Here is a 17,867-nt window from a genome sequence, read left to right as displayed (position 1 = left end):
CTGGAAACTGCTGAGTTGATTGAATCACTGAAGGTATTTCCCAGTCCTCTAGGCTTAGTGAGTCAGCTTGTGGATTCCAGTGGTGTTTCTGTTTGAAGACGACCATTTTAGTTTATCCTGCTGTGTTCATCTGTGGAAGTTAGTGCAGTGTCTTCACTGACGCACACACACACACACACACACACACACACACACACACACACACAATCAATGAGACAATACCTAATGAAATTCTGTTAAACTCAGATATTGGTGCTTAGTACAATGGATATCAGCTGGGATTTCTCCAACAGCTGTTGGGAGCAGATACTGAGATCCACAGCCAAACATTAAGCAGAACTCAGTGAACCTCAAGGAAGAGGGGAAGGCAGATTGTAGGAAACATCAAAGACACAAGGGGAACAGAACTCATAGGTTCATAGGGGCTCAGAGACTGTAGAGGCAATTACAGAACATGCATGATTCTGTACTTAGTTCTTTGTGTACATGCTGCGGTTGTTTAGCTCATGGGATTTGTGGGAGTCCTAACAGGGGGAGTGTGGTGAGTGCTGACCTGTTTGTCTGATCTTGGGAACCTTTTCTTCCTTCTGGGTTGGTTCTCTAGTCTTGATATGAAGGTTTGTGCCTACTATTATTACATTTTGTTTTGTTGTGTTCAGTTGATATCCCCCAAAGACCTTTGGTTTTGTGTAGGGAAATAGAGGAGTAGTACATCTCTGTGGAGTGGAGGAAGGGGAGCCTGTGTTCAGATGGGAGTGTATGAGAGAAGAAAAAATAAAAATGAAAAAGGAAATAAAGAAAAATTGGAAAGACATTTGGGGAAGAAGTATTTGGACAGATCTGCAAATCAGCAAAGAATGTGAAAACCCCTGTCCCTTTAAATGCGGATGAAAGATACCTTTATCAGAGGAGGAGGTCATTCATCAAGTAGATAAGATGACCCACTATGTGGACAGTCAGACTCCTTAACTAGCCATCCTCATTATTACCCAATGGGCCCATGTTCAAAGTAGCTGAGGTAGCTGAGATGTGGATTATGCATGGAATGACAACATGGATATCCACTCATCAAGAGTGACCTGGTTACAGCTGCTGCTGAATGCCAGATCTGCCAACAACAGAGACCAACACAGAGCCCCAGATATGTCACTGTTTCCCGGTCTGACCAGTGAACAAGGTCATGAAGGATGAATACATTGGACTACTTCCTCTGTGGAATGGACAACACTATGTCCATCATGGAGGAGATACTTATTCTAGTTACATATTTGCATTTCCTGCCTGTAATGATTTTATCAAAACTACCACGCAGGCCCACAATCATGCATTCCACTGGTTGTTTCAGATTCACAGACTTACTGGAGCAGCTGTTATGAACTTTTGAAGAGAAAGTTACAGAGCCAATGAAGTGGCAGTCACCTGGAGGGTTGGTGTAGGATTAGTCAGGAGGCAGGTTTCTCCATAGCCCAGATCCATGGGACCAGGCACCAGGTCATAGAAAAGGGAATAGTACCACTCACTATCACCCCTGGCAACCTCTTGAGAAAAAATTTCTTCCTGTTTCCATGACCTGAAGTTCTTCTGGCCTGGAAGTTTTGATTCCACTGTGAAAGGTGGTGTGAGCAGTGTTCCTGTTTGGAGCCACAACAAACAGATCATTGAACCAGAAGCTCAGCCTTCTCCCAAACCACTTTGAGCTTCTGATATCCTTAATCCAACAGGCTGAGAAGGAAATAACAATGTCAGGTGGGGTGATTGATCAAGATAAACATCAGCCAATTGGATTCTTTCTCCACAATGGAAGTAAGAAAGATTATGGCTGTCAGGTAAGAAATCCTTTTAGCTCATCATGGTGCCTCATTTTGAAATGATTAAAGAGGATGGGAAACTGTAACAGCCTAATCCAGGCAGATGACAAAAGGTACAGACACACCAAGAATGAAGAAACATATCACAACTCCAGGAAAGGGGCCAAGATGGGTAGTGATATTACCACTGAAGGAAAGAACACCAACCCAAATATTTTGAGTCAAATTAAAGAAGCTTTATTTTTCTGCCATAATGGATTTTCTCTCTAATCCCAGGTTTGATAGGAATGCCAGGAAGATAGGAGATGTGGGGTTTTTATAATCCCCAAAACCCAAGGATAAGTGTTTTCCAACAGTTGATTAGGTTCCAGAGGAATTTTGGTGACATAGGACCTTGACTGAACTTTCTCTTCAGGAGGCAATGACTAACAGAAATAGTGTTTGAGAGTATGCATGTCTGGTCGATGAAGAAACTGAAGATTAGCTGTCAGTTTACTTACTGTTGCTCAGCTGTCTAAAGAGTCAAGTTTGGGCAAAGACCCTGAATGCACTGGGGCCATTGACACAGACATAGCCCTCAGCAGCAGTCAGGGCCTGGAGGTCTCCACACTCTTTTATTACTTTTATTATACCTTTGAGGTACAATTTGGAATCAGGAATGGTGATGCTTACAGCAGTTCTTTTATTGTTTTGGAATGTTTTAGCTATCCAATGCTTTCTGTATTTCCATATGATGCTGAGAATGGTCTTTAAAGATATGGAAAGAATTGTGTTGAAATTTTGAAGCAGATTTCTTTGAATCTGTAGATGGCTTTTTGTAGAACGGCCATTTTTAGATGTTAATATTACTAATTCATGAGCATCAGAGATCTTTCCATTTTCTGATATCCTCTTCAATTTCTTTGTCAAAGACTTGAAGTTTTTTTTTTTAATTTAATTTTATTTCACTTAATTTTTTCCATAACAGTTTATTTATTTCTTAAAATCAGGTCATTTTCAATTACACTCTGAGTTTGACATTTTTGACACCCTTCTCGAAAAAACTCACCCAAATAACAAACAACAACAACAACAATCCAACAAAATATCCCCAGCTAATATAAGTATATGCTGCAATCATTGTTTACAATGACCTTCCTGTCATAAGCAATCCTCCTAGCCAATCTCAATGGTTTCATGAGATGCAGGCATTAATCACCACACACAAGGAAATACAGCTTTCAGGCTGATTTGGGTTCTTTCTCTTTGTTTTTGAAAGGGAGTGTCTTTACATAGCCTTGGCTATCTTGGAACCCAATCTAAAGAGCAAGCTGGACTCAAAAATGCAGAGATCTGCCGGGCAGTGGTGGAGCATGCCTTTAATCCCAGCACTCGTGAGGCAGAGGCAGGCGGATTGAGGCCAGCCTGGTCTACAGAGCGAGCTCCAGGAAAGGCACCAAAACTACACAGAGAAATCCTGTCTCAAAAAACAAAAAAAAAAAAAAAAAAAGGAGAAAAAATGCATAGATCTGAGTACCTCAGCCCCCTGAAGGCTGAGATTAAATGCTTGACTCCTTTTTTAATTCAATTTTTTATTGATTCTTTGTGGGTTTCACATCATACATCCAGATCCATCCATCTTCTTGACCCATCATAGCTGCCTACCACCCTTGGAACCTCTCCCACAAAACAAAATAAAATTCAAAAGAGAAACCAAAAAATCAAAACAAAGAGAACCAAACTAACTAACATACAAAAATAAAGTCCCAGGGTGGAAGCTGTAGTGTGACACAGTGAGTCACACAGTAGACCCTTTAGTCCATACATCTTAACTCTTAAGTGATCATAACAATGAGTCATTGTTCTGGTTTGAGGTCTCTAGCTTCTGCTACACTGTCAATACTGGGCCCTCAGTGAGACTCCTCTTGGATAACCTTCGTAGTTGCCTTGTGTCACAGAGATCCTGCATCTTTGAATCTGCAGTTCCAGCCCCTTCACATGCTCCAGCAATTCATACATGAGTTGTGTAAGCTGAAACTCTTGGGGTGGCAGGGTGAAAGTATCCTGACGGCTTGGGAAGTCTGGCTATACCTTGAGCTGCTAAGACAGCTGTGGTGACTGGAACTGTAATGGAACAGCTCAGCTCTAAAGGAAAAGGTATCTTGAGTGCTTGTAGAGTCAGGCTATACCTTGAGCTGCTAGGACAGCTGTGGTGGCTGGAGCTGTAATGGAACAATTCAGCTGTAAAGGAAAAGATATCTTGAATGCTCATACAGTCAGGCTGTACCTTGAGCTGCTAGGGCAGCTCTGGCTATACTTTGAGTTGGGGTGTAGTGGAGGATGGTCTCCCAGCAAGATATAGCAATCGTGCTATTTTCCTGGAGACCTGTTACAGCTGAGCTTTGCTGAGCCCCCACTTACGAGGGCTTCTCAGCAGAGCAGTGCTTCTTCTCTGGCCCAAGATGTTGCTTCTTCTGTTTAATTATGCTAAAAGGGAAACCCCTGCAGAAACATAGCAATCTCCTCTGGCTCCAGAGAAAAATTTTTACTTTTTCTGCTCTCCCTTGCTCAGTCCCCTAAGGGACTTCTCAGCACAGTTCTTCTGTTCTGCTCTGACTTGCTCAGCCCCCTAAGGGAAAGTCTCTGCAAGTTTTTTTGGTGACAGTCTTCTACAGGACATCTTAGCAAGATTCCTCTTTTCTGTCCCAGCAAATGAAGATCTTCACACCAAGATTTTATTGAGAAAGAGATTTATTTGGGAAGGAGAAATCCAAGAGAGTGGCTGCCTCTACCAGGGTGGGAAAGAACAGCTGACAAATAAACAGGCAAGTGGTTTATATATGATTTCTTAGGGGTGGAGTTTCTCCAGGGAGAAGGTTTTCTGCTCAGGGACTGGTTAGTTTCATTGGTCAGGGGCAGAGATGGATCTGATTTCAGAGCCAAACTGTACTTCCTTTATTTGCTTTTCTAAGCTTTTGGGCTCTAATTCTAGGGCCTGGGCATATTTCTTTCACTGGCTCTGATTCTATGGATAAAGTGAATTTCTTAGGCACTAGTTTCAGAGTCAGGGCATGTTTCTTTGTTTCTGGGTTCAAGGATGAAGTGTTTCTTTCACTGGATCAGGTCCTAGATCTAGGACGTATTTCTTTCCCTGGTTCTGGGCTCCAGGGTCAGGGTGGGTTTCTTTAGCTGGTTCTTTTTCCCTACAAGGTGGATGTTGTGGTGCCAAATTGAGCCCTGGTTCTGGGCCTGGGTGGTAGCTGGGTTGGGCAGTGTGCCAGCTTTCCCTCATGGACACAACAGGGCAAGCTCTCCAGCATTGCTTTTGCTACCTCACCCACTGCAGCTGCCAGCAAGGAGTGTGGTCACTTTTTCCAGCCCTCCTGCCATCAAGCCATCACACACACACACACACACACACACACACACACACACACACACACAGAGAGACAGAGAGAGAGACAGAGAGAGACAGAGACAGAGAGAGAGAGAGACAGAGAGAGAGAGAGAGAGAGAGAGAGAGAGAGAGAGAGAGAGAGAGAGATACACACAAGCACAACCTCCTGACCAACCCCCATCAACAAGGTCAGATCTGCTGTGTTGTCCTATTAAGGTACAGGGCCAGTTCTCCTGAGTATTGCAGCTGGTGAGGAGCAGGAACTTAGACCATATAAGAAATTACAGAAAACAGCAATACAGTTGACATGAGTAATTCTGTTGTATTTTGTTAAGAATGTGTTCATATAGATATTTGTGTTTTCTTTCAATTTCTTTATCAAATGATATAACATCCAGTAAGAGATTAGCAATGGCTACCATGTTTAAATTTGAGATAATGAGAGAACATTCATTAAGAGACATCACCAACTATGCTAAATCTTAACGCATTTGTGATTGTATGGGGGACAGTTATATTATGTTAGATAAAATTATAACCTACTTAAATATATATTGCAGTTGCAATTTTATATGGGATAATTAAATTATGTTTAAGTGTAATTATGGTTTTTGCTTTCATCTGGAAATTAAGATGGATAAGGAGATATGATTGTGTGTGAAGTTGACAAGGGGTGAACTAGTAAAGGCTATTCTTGGTTGTCATCTTAACTATATCTGGAATTTTTTAAAATCTTAAAATGAAGGGCACACAAGAGGAATTTTTTGATTAATCTGAATTAGGAAGAATCACCTCTAATCCTTGAGGCAAGGAGACATACTCCTTTATTTTGGATCTTGATGGAAGAAGACACACTTTTAATTGGGCCCCACCTTCTGCTGGGAGCCTATAAAAAGATGAGGAAGAAAAGATTTTGGTCTTTGCCTGCTTGCTCTTTCCAGGTGGCAAGTTTGTCTGCTAGCAGAGTCTACCCAGGTGGCTTTGAAACAACCACACTGGCTGCTACTTCTGGAAGTCACCTGTAGGTCAAAGCTGAACATGTCCATGGACTGTTTCAGACTTTTCAGAGGGGGTTCCAGGAAGAGACCCTGTGCAGAAGCAAGGGAACTGTATGCTTCAGCCATCAAGTTGGGGTATGAGCCACCATTGTCTTCCAGCCTGAGAACTCTGGAGACATCAGAAGCATGAACTGTAATGAAATACAGTGCCTGAGTTTTTAGCAGCTCTGCATTGTAATGGTTAGCCAGTATTAGAATGTGGGCAGCATTATCCACAGAGAGGTCCCTGCAGAGGGCGTGCTCAATCATGAACTTCAAATGCTCCAGATCATATTTGTAAGCAGCTGTCAGCACAGTATCTACCATGCTGTAAGGTCTCCTCCCTTCCCAGTGTAAATGAAGCCCATCATTGCCATGACGACTTGTGGCTGATAAGATAAATAGGTAGATTGTTTAATCTGCTTTTAAAAAGGAACTACTTGTTTTAAATAGGACAAGTAATGAAACTTTTTTATCTGAATCTGTCAATTGTTAATGAACTGGACATTGTTATTTATTAATGGAGTTTTTTTTCTCTGAATCTGTCAAATGTTAATGGACTAGACATTGTTAATGTAATTCTTGACTGTAACCTTCTTTTATTATATTAGACAAAAAAGGGGAAATGTGGTGATATATTACGTCCACCAATATATTGTGTATCCTAATAACCTTACCTGGGGTCAGAGGACAGAACAGCCACTAGATAGACACAGAAGCCAGAAAATGGTGGCACATACTCCTTTAATCCTAGCATTCTGGAGGCAAGATCCATCTGGATCTCTGTGATTTCAAAGCTACACTGGAAACAGCCAGGCATGGTTTAATCCCAGGAAGTGATGGCAGGAAGCAGGAAGGTAGATAAAGTGTGAGGACCAGGAACTAGAGCCTGGTTAAGCTTTTAGGCTTTTAGCAGCGGCTCAGCTGAGATTCATTCTGGATTAGGACTCAGATGCTTCCAGTCTGAGGAAACAGGATCAGCTGAGGAACTGGCAAGGTGAGATGGCTGTGGCTTGTTCTACTTCTCTGATCTTCCAGGATTCACCTCAATAACTGGCACCGGGTTTGTTTTTATTAATAAGACCTTCTAACAACTTGTGCTACATGTGGCTCCCTGTCATGGATCTCAACCAGGTTCCTTTTTCTCTCCTCCATGTCATGTTCAAACATGGCTCTGAAAACTGGAGACAGCTGCTAAGATGGACTTATGAGCCTGAAATTCCTGGCCAGCTATCACCAGGCAGCAGTTTGTGAATGGGGAACTCTGCCAAAGCTCTCATAGGTCATCTGCCATCATGCACCTGTAACCTGGATCCCTGGCTTCTTGCTCTGATCAGAAATGCAGAAGGAGTCCTTAACCATGATCACCTTGCAGAGGAGGGTGAGTTTGTAATCTAGGAGAAGCCAAAGCCCATGAGAGAAGATAAAATCTCCAAAGAAGAACTTTTTGAATCCTCAGTGTCAGTTTTGTAGGAACCTGATGACTCCTGGGCTCTTCATCATTTCTGTTTTCTCTCATTTGGCATGTAGGATCTACAAATGGAACTTTGCCCACAGTTGGCTCTTTGGACAGGTAGCAACACTAAGTGAGGTGACAGGTAATCTTTGCCTTATTCATCCACCCCATTCAGGTGTACTTTCAAACACCATTTCTGTTTGTCATTGGCTCCAGGTGAGAACGTGGCACTTTTATTGTCTTCCCACATTCCCTCCAGGCAAAAATGGAAGTTGGAGATGATCCCCCTATAGGAGAATTTCTGGACACTGATCTGTGTGTAGCCTCAGCTCTTTGCTGCCAGGTCCCCTGACGTATCTGCTTGTGATGGTTTGAAAGTTAAAGCTTATACAAAAGGAAGAACTATATTTTTCTGCTTTTACCTGGTAGTCACAATTACAAATATTTTTTAGATTTTCAGTTTCTGTTTCCCCTCTGTTCCATCTTCAGTGGGGATGGAAACTCTCTCAAATTTGCTACCCAGATTCAATATTAGTTTCAGAGAAGACAGCGTAGAGTACTAGGGACTGTTACATCACTCCATTTTTTCTAGGTTGAATCTTAGGTCAATAGGTAACTAGTTTTGACCATTATTCACAACTGTTGAATAATTTGGGACATCTTATTCACCCATATAAAAAAGTATTGTGCTAGGGTTCTCAAAAGTACCAGAATATAAAGAATAAATCTTTCTATAGATGGGGTAGGGGTATTTATGAGCATGACTTGGGGGTGCAGTCCTGCTAATCCCACAATGGGTAGCCATGAAGGGGAAGTACAAGAATCCTGTACTTATTCAGTCCAGGAGGTTGGACAGCTGAGCTGTATTCAATCTATGTTGGCATCCAGAGAAGTATTCTCTAAACAGAGGAAAGGAATGGATTTGCTGAAGGTGAGGGCAAGCAGGCAAAGAGCAACAACAGAGGGTGTGGCTGAATTTAGGGTGTGCCTTCCAGCATCAAGATATGGATTAAAGGTGTGTGTCTTCAGGCTCTGAGATCCAGATTAAATGTTTATCTCTTTCTACCTCCAAATACAGATTGGAAGTGGATCTAACTCTGCTACTTAAGCAGAACATCTCAGAGATGTTTTCTCCATTTTAGGATTTTAGTTCTTTCCATAAGAAGTCAAGTTGGAAACCAAGATTAAAAATCATAAGTAAATTTTGATTGTGTTATGTGTAGTCCTAAATGCTTCTCAATTCAATCATGTTGATTGATTTGAATTAGCCTCCCATACTTTATATTTCACATTTTAAACTGTGATTACTGTCTTCATCAAACTTTGAACTTCCGTGCTTACTCTGTAGGGCCTTAAAAGTGAGAAAGTATTCTGGTTTCTAGCAGAAGATACTAAACAGTTATGAGGAAGGCATTTTGAGATGGTTCCTCTTCAAAATGTGATCTGTAAAATGCTCCCCACATCTATGATGCTCGTTTCTGTGAAATGCAGCATGTGTTCAACAGAAACCATAGAGGGAGGGGCTTTGAATGGATCCCCCTCTGTAGTGTGATCAGGAATATGTTCCCTTTACCTCATCTCTCTCCAGTTAGTCCTGTCTTAGAGAGACTCTCTAAGCCTAAAAGACACAGAAATAAGTTCATATTCCATCAGCTCAGCCATTCCCAGTCTGGCTCTATTGTAAGTCTTACTCCAACACTACTTTCTGTTAATATAGGATAAATCATCTTTGGTTTTGACTCCTTGATTTTTTATTCATCTGATAGACTCTTTGCAGATGACTAATTAGTAGCATGGGTGACTATTCACCAGGAGAGTTCAGGGTCACAGGAGTAGACACCCCTCCATCATTTGTGTCATTTGAAGGTTTTGTTGGTGATCACTTCAAGAACCATTGTTTGTAAGAAAGGTGCTCTAAATTGTGAGTCCTATGCTCCAGTGAGCATACTCCTGGAAGGCAGATGTGACTTGTCACAGAGTTACTAAGAAACCTTGGGCAGTAAGCTTAGCCTTTGCTCATAATGTTTCTTATTTGTGGAGAGGCACAGGTGGAGCTTTTCTTTTTCCCATTGGTAGGGGGTTCACAGGGCAAACTGATTTAGTCAAAAATACTCAGATTCCCAGCAGTAGGAAGTGCATGTATTAAGCCTGGAGGGGGATGTCCTCCTAGCTGAGAGAGCCACTGTTCATTAAAAGAAAACAAAGCTGAGAGAACCACATGAAACACACACAAACACCCATACACACACACACACACACACACACACACACACACACACATACACACACAAAAAAACCTCACAGGACTTTCTAGCATATTTTCATACAACAGAACAGACAGGAGGAATCAGGTGAAGTATCAAACAAATTCTAAACAATGGGGAATAGCCCCATGACACCCCTCTCCTATGTGTCCACGCAGTAAGTACTTTAAGAAGACATTCCTCCAGACTTGAGAGGCCAAATAACTTTCTAATGTTGTTTCCTTTTTGTGTGGAAGTGTCAGAGTCCTCTGAAGTGTTATGCAGCAATTGATTATAGGAAGGCTTGGATGCCTAGATTAGAATGGGCACACCCTGGAGCTCGTACTCCATACCCATCCCTACTCCAAGGGGACCTCATTCCATCACTCTATCCACTTCCGGTGTCTGGGATCTCAGTGGTATCTTCTGAAATGTAAGATAGCCACCAGAGAAGATATATTGGGATATACTCCAATAGAAATTATTTACAGGCTGACAATTACACTGGGTACGCAGGAACCTACTGGAGCATAGAGACTTTCTGGGGTAAGCTCTTAAGAACAGATTCTATATTCTGAATTGACATAATGCTGTTGACAAGAACAGTTATAGAGGCCAAACTGTAGGGGTAGAATATTTATAGTTTCCACATCATTATGGATGGTGATGGATTAGGCCCTTGTTTCTTTTGTTTTGGAAGGTAGTGCTGTGTAGGTGATGGATTTTGCAGCCTGAGTGGTACTTCCAACATGGAATATGGTAACATCTCACATTTATTCTGGACACTGAAGCAGCTGGCCATGGCCAACTCTCCTATGTGTCCAAACAGAATGTGTCAATCAGATTCCTCATGCAGAGGTGAGGTGCAGGTGTCAGATTCATCTAAAGCATTAGGCAGAGACTGATCACAGGGACTCTTGGGGACCTGAAACTCAGATTGCACCATTTCTAGATTTCACTGGACACCACACTTTTTTCTCTGATATGCTCTGAGAATCCCAGTGTCTCAGGTCTTTTCTCTGGAACCTCATTGGAAACTGCAAAACTATTGTGGGGCATATAATCTCAGGGTTTGAAGATATTTTAAAAGCCAAAAGAGACTATACAGATGTTCAGCAGACTCTAAGAGACCTTCATACAGACGAGACTACTATAGTCAGCAAAACTTTCTATAACCAGAGATAGAAAAATTAAGATGTTCTACGACAAAACCAAATTAAGCAATATTTGTGAACAAATCCAGTCCCATAGTAAGTGGTTGAAGGAAAACTCCAACCTAAGGAGGTTCACTATAACCATGAGTAATACAGAGAACAAATCATCTGAGAGCAGTAAAGGCAAAAGTAGGGAAACATAAACAAAAACACAAACATCACCACCACAAGAACAATAAAGACAAAAAATATTAGGAATCAAACCACTTTGATCATTGATCAAAGATCAGATATGTATTTTAAATAGAATGATAAACCCTATTAAAATAGCATAATAGCTAAAAGTTTCTTCACCAAATAAAGCCCAGGACCAGATATATTTGGCACAGCTATCTACTTGCCATTGAAAGAAGAGTCAGTGCCCATCCTCCTCAAATTATTCTAGAAATTAGAAACAAAGGATCATTGCCCAATTTATTTTATGAGTCTAAAATTACACAGATAACTAAGTCACACTCTAATTCACTTATGAACACGCTGCAAAAATACTCATCAAATAATTACAAACCGATCCCCAGAATATTCAAAGAGTATTTACCATGATGAACAGAATTGTATCCTAGATATGTAGGGATGATTAAGTATGCAAAAATAAAAGAAAACGCAATTGACCATATAAACCCCCCAAAGACCAAACCCGGAAGACGTAAACCTCATGATGATATCATTATATGGAGGAAGAACTTTTTTCAATATCTAACACTCTTTTATGAAGAAACTCAAGGAGAGATTGACACACAAGCGACATACCTAAATACAATAATGGCAGTTTAAAACAAGTCCATAGTCAACATCAACTTAAATAAGAGAAACTTAAACAATTCCACTAAAATCTGGAACAAGGCAAGGTTTGACTCTCTCCATTTCTATTGAATATAACAATCGAATTCTTAATAAAATCATAAGGCAACTGACAATAAAAGGGGCACAATTTGGAATGGTATAAGAAAGAATCTTTACTTGTAGAAGATAATATAATACATATAAGTTAGGTAAACAATTCAACAAGGAAATTCCTATAGCTAAAAGCTTTCAGAAAATAAGGTTGACCAAAATCTATGAATATCTTCTTTCTCTTCCCTGTCTCTTGTTAGCAAACATTTATGTTTGTTTACTCATTTCTGAGTCCTTGACCATATCTTCGGCTCAGTCCAATCCAGATAGGTTTCTCCAAAGAAACCCTGTTGTAATGTGCTTGGGGCCAGAAACTAAAATGAATTCCAGATTCTAACTCCTTGGACAAAAATCAAACCAGTACAACCAAAGGGTAGAGGCTGAGTAGATATACCAGAGTCCAAGGCTCCCAATCCCTCAACCTGAAATTGACTCCTTTACATGTGTATTAAGCCTCAGTCACCATGCTGTTTTTCCCTAGTTTCACTGGAAATGTTCCACACATCCCATAGTCTAGCCAGGTGTCATTGGTTAAAAACATTGGCGGCTGCTTCTGGGAGAGAAGTGTAGGAAAAGCCTGACCAGGGCCTAGGATCACTTCAAGCATTTACTAAGTTGCCCCTGGGAAGGGCAGTGAGTAGAAGCCATGGAACCATAAGCTTCAGCCAATAAGTGGGGATATAAGTCCACCATTGTCTTCCAGCTGGAGGTCTCAGAGACCTCAGAAGCATGAGCTGTAATGAAAGCAAGTGCCTGGGTTTTCAGCTGCTCTGAGCTGTGGAGGTCAGCCAGGACAAGAGTGTGGGCAGCATTCTCCACAGAAAGGTTCCTGCAGAGGGCATCCTCACACATCACCTTCAAACGCTCCAGGCCATACTTGTCAGCACCTACCAGCAGAGCATCTGCCATGCTGTCCAGGTCTGGTGCCTTCCCAGTGTAAATGAAGCCCACCATTGCCTTGAAGACTTGTGGCTCCAGGTCAGGGATCTCAAAGCGGTTCTTTCTACTCTCCTCCATATCTTGTTCAATCATGGCTCTGAAAACTGAAGAGCGAGCTGCTAAGATGGCTTTGTGAGCCTGGAATTCCTGGCCAGCTACCACCAGACAGCAGTCTGTGAAACAGGAATTCTCCCACAGCTCTCCTAGTTCATCTGCCAATGTGCAGTTGGGAACTTGAATTCCTGGTTTCCTGTTCTGGTCAGAGATGCTCAAAGAGACCTGGAATATGCTGACCTTGCAGACGAGGGTGAGCTGGTCATCTGGGAAAAACCGAAACGCATGGGACAAGAGGAAGTCTCGAACAATATATTTTTTATAACCCCAATTGCTGCATGGCACGAACCTAAAGGCTCTTGGGCTCCTCCTGACTTTCATTTTCGCTCCTTCGTTGTTTATGATCCAGAACTGGAACTTTGCCCAAACATGACTCTTTAGATAGCTGAATAACACTAGGTAAACTGACAGGTAATCTGCACTTTCTTCATCGACTCCGTTCGGGTGTATTTTCAAACACCATTTGTCATTGGCTCCTATTGAGAAAGCTGGGCTCATAAAGCTTTCTGGCATTTCCTTAACAATAAAAGGGAAGTTGCTGATGGTCCACCTATAGGAGAAATCCTGAACGCTGATTTGTGTGTGGTCCCATCTCTGGGCTATTTCATCTCCTGCCATTTCTCCTGCAGGTAGTTTGAAGGTTCAACTGGATCCAAAATGAAGAATTAGCAATTGTTTTCTCTTCACTCTGTGAGACGCAATAACAGACAGGATTTTGATTTTTAGGTTTGGTTCTCATCTGTTCTCTCTTCCATGAGGCTGGAAACTTGGGTCTCTGAAATTTTCTATCCAGATTTTATTACTAATTTCAGAGAATACAGTCTAGGCAACTAGATACTCTTACATCACTCCATTATTTTCTAGATTGAATCTTAGGTCAATAGGTAACTTGTTTTGACAATTATACACAGCTTTTTGAGAGTTTTGATCATACATTCTATTAATTCATGTCAAAAATGTTGCACTAGGGTTCTCTAGAGGAACAGAATATATATAAGGAATCTCTGTATATATGACCAAAGGGGATTTACTAGAAGGACTTTGGGCTGCAGTCCTGGTAATCCCACATTACCTATGAAAAGAAAGACCAAGATTCCAGTACTTACTCAGTCCAGGATGTTTAGATGTGTCCGCTGGTCTTCAGTATATGTTGGTTTTCCAATATTCTCTATTGCCAGGGAAGGGATGGACTTGCTGCAATGTGAGGGCAAGCAGGCAAAGAGCAAGAGGTTCTTGCTTCCATGTCCTTTTATATGCTTCCAGCAGAGGGTGTGGCCAAATTTAGGGTGTGTCTTTCAGACTCAAGATCTGGATTAAAGGTGTGTGCTTCAGGCCCTGAGATCCGGATTAGATGTTTGTTTCTTTTTACTTCCAAAGTCTGTCCTTGAAATGGATTTACCTACATCAAATGAAGCAAAACACTTCTCACTATTATGACCTCCATTTTAGGGTTTTAGTTAATTCCATGTCTTGTTAAGTTGGGAACCCCCAAAAACCACCACAAGTGTATTTTGCTTATTGTGGTTCATCTTAAATAAAATAGGGATGGTGTTCATTCCTACACAGCTGTTATTTCCTCTTCTCAGGGTTTTATACTAACCTTCCCACCAACGGGATCGGGAAAGAGGTGGTGCCTTACCCTGTCAGGGGACTCAGTGATCACAACGTGGAGATCAGGGTGGAAGAATTCCTATATGGTGGTCAAGAAGCAGAGCCAGGCAGCAACTCTGAAAGAGACTTTTGAAAATGGATTTAGGGCCGAGTGGTGGTGGTGCACGCCTTTAATCCCAGCACTTGGGAGGCAGAGCCAGGCAGATCTCTGTGAGTTCGCAGCCAGCCTTGGCTACCAAGTGAGTTCCAGGAAAGGCGCAAAGCTACACAGAGTACCCCTGTCTATTGAGAATAGAAAACTATTCTCAATTCACTAAGGGTGTGCTATGAGAAGATCCTAAGTTCTCAATTCCATCATGCTGACTGCCATGATTCAGCTTCCCAATACCTCATAATTATCATCCTCCACTGGTGAGTTCTATCCTCTTTAAACTTTGAACTTCCATGCTTACTCTGAGGGGCCATAAAAGTGAGACAGTATTCTGATTGTCAAAGGGTGCAGAATATATTCAACAGTTACTGAAGAAGGAGTTTTGAAACAGTTCTTCTTAGAATGTAAAATTCTCCCCATATCTGTCATCTCTCTCTAGTTCATCATATCTAGAGGGACTCACTAAGCCTAGAGGACTGGGAAATACCTTCAGTGATTCAATCAACTCAGCAATTCCCAGCCTAGCTCTCCTGAAAGTCTGGCTTTAATGCTGCTCATCCCTCAATCCAGGATAAATCAATCAATTGGTTTTGATCTCTGAATTTTTCTTTGGCAGGTGGCTAACTAGTAGCCTCTGTGACTTTTCTGTATGTGTTTAGGGCCAGGGTGGCAGATACCCTTTGCCTCGAATTTGTCATTTGTAATGAAGGTAGACAATTCTTGCAAGACCCCTCATTTGTAAGAAAACTGCTCCACCTGTAAGTCCTGAGCTTCCATGAGCATGCTCCTGCAGAGTGGGAGCAATTCTCTCAGTGGGGAACTGACTCCTGCCTGGGTCTCAAGTACAAGAACTTTTCATATAGTTTCTCATTCCAGGGATGGACCATGTGTAGCTTTTATTTCAGGTAAGTGGTTCTCTGGGGGACATGGCACAGCCAAAGTGATTCAGATTCCCACTAGGAGAAGGCAAAGTCTTAAGCGGCAGTGGTGTCCACACAACAGAGAAAGCCAACAGTCAATACAGCAAAACAAAACTGACAGTAACAAGGACAGGTTCAAGCTCCACCTCCTGAGGGCCTCCCAAACAGTTCAGGCTAATCAACTGTCCCACTTATCCAGAGGGCTCACTCCAGTTCAATGGGGGCTCCTCAGCCATTGGTTCACAGTTCCTGTGTTTCCACTAGTTTGGCTATTTGTCCCTGTCCTTTCCCCAATCATGGTCTCACTATCTCTTGCTCATACAATCACTCCTCTCTCTCACAGATTGGAGTCCTGGAGCTCCACCTGGGGCTTGGTGGTGGATCTCTGCATAGGCTTCCATCAGACACTGGATGAGAGTTCTATAATGACAGCCAGGGTGTTTGGTCATCCGATCACCAGAGCAGGTCACCTCAGGCACTCTCTTGACCATTGCCAGTGGTCTACAGTGGAGGTATCTTTGTGGATTTCTCGGGACCTCTCTAGCACTCTGCTTCTTCCTATTCCCCTGGGGTCTTTTTCATGGTATCTCCCTCCCCATTCTCCCACTCAGCTCCTGATCCAGCTAGTACCTCTCACTCTCCTAAGCTCTCTTTCCCCTGACCCTTGTCCTCCATTCTCCCCACCCCCAACCCCAGTTTGCTCATGTAGATCTCATCCATTTCTCTAACATTGGGCGATCCCTGTGTCTTTCTTAGGGTTCTCTTTACTAGGTAGCCTCCCTGGAGTTGTGAGTTGCAGACTGGTCATCCTTTGCTTTACGTCTAGTATCCACTTATGAGTGAGTACATACCATGTTTATCTTTCTGAGTCTGGGTTACCTCACCCAGGATGATTTTTCTAGTTCCATTCATTTGCCTGCAAACTTCATGATGTCATTGTTTTTCTCTGCTGAGTAGTACTCTATTGTGTATATGTACCACATTTTATTTATCCATTTTTCAGCTTACGGGCATCTAGGTTGTTTCCAGGTTCTGGCTATTACAATTAATGCTGCTATGAACATAGTTGAGCATGTGTCCTTGTGGTATGATTGAGGATTCCTTGGGTATATGCCCTAGAGTAGTATAGCTCTGTCTTGAGGAAGATTGATTCCAATTTTCTGAGAAACCACCATATTGATTTCTAGAGTGGGTGCACAAGTTTACATTCCCACCAACAGTGTAGGAGTGTTCCCTTTGCACCACATCCTCTCCAACATAAGCTGTCTTTGGACAACCCCAACATCCACATTGTAGGGAAAAGGGATCAGCTAAAGAAAGCTACTCTGACCTAAGGGACCCTTAACCAGTGAAAAAAACACATCCTAGATCTTGGACCTGAGCCAGTGAGAGAAAAACTTTATCCCTAAAGCTAGAACCAAAGAAACATGCCCTGACTCTGATACCAGTGCCAAATAAACACACTATCCCTAGATTCAGAGCCAGTGAAAGAAATATGCCCTGGCCTTAGAATTAGAGCCAAAAAGCTAAGAAAAGCCAGTGAAAGAAAGACAGTTTGGCCCTGAAATCAGGGACATCTCTGCCCCAATCAATGAAAATAACTAATCCCTGAGCAGAAAACCTTCTCCCTGGAGAAACTCTATGCCTAAGAAATCGTATATAAACCACGTCCCGGTTTATTTGTCAGCTGTTCTTTCCCACCCTGGTGGAGGCAGCCACTCTCTTGGATTTCTCCTTCCCAAATAAATCTCTTTCTCAAAAGAAAATCTTGTGTGTGAAGATCTTCATTCACTGGAGGAGAGAAGATAAACCTTGCTAAGATGTCCTGTAGAGGACTGAGCACAAAAAACCTTGCAGAGACATTCCCTTAGGGGGCTAAGTAAGGAGGAGAAGAACAGAACCTTGCTGATACATACCAAGGCAGAGCAGAAAAAGTAACAACTTTTCACTGGAGCCAGAGTAGATTGGTAAATTTCTGTAGGGGTTTCCACTTTAGCAGAGTAAAGCAAAAGAAGTAACATCTTGGGCCAGAGAAGAAGCAGAGCTCTGCTGGGAAGCCCTGATAAGTGGGGGCTCAACAAAGCTCAGCTGTAGCAATTCTCCA

General features: G+C 42.1%; 1 protein-coding gene across 1 annotated transcript; it reads right to left on the bottom strand.

Annotated features, from left to right (window-relative positions):
- Positions 1-12,622: 12,622 nt before the first annotated feature.
- On the bottom strand, positions 12,623-13,699 carry LOC131913774 (speckle-type POZ protein-like). The gene has a single exon (XM_059266555.1). The coding sequence runs from the start codon at positions 13,697-13,699 to the stop codon at positions 12,623-12,625; it is 1,077 nt and encodes a 358-aa protein (XP_059122538.1).
- Positions 13,700-17,867: the final 4,168 nt, after the last annotated feature.

Source organism: Peromyscus eremicus, chromosome 6 (assembly GCF_949786415.1).
Source record: "Peromyscus eremicus chromosome 6, PerEre_H2_v1, whole genome shotgun sequence".
In the NCBI taxonomy this organism is placed as follows: domain Eukaryota; kingdom Metazoa; phylum Chordata; class Mammalia; order Rodentia; family Cricetidae; genus Peromyscus; species Peromyscus eremicus.
Note: the sequence above shows the minus strand (reverse complement) of the source record. Positions and strands in the feature narration are given on the sequence as shown.

Bases quoted from the DNA above. Each gene is read 5' to 3' on its own strand.
- LOC131913774 (XM_059266555.1), bottom strand. From the start codon at position 13,699: ATGGCAGGAGATGAAATAGCCCAGAGATGGGACCACACACAAATCAGC.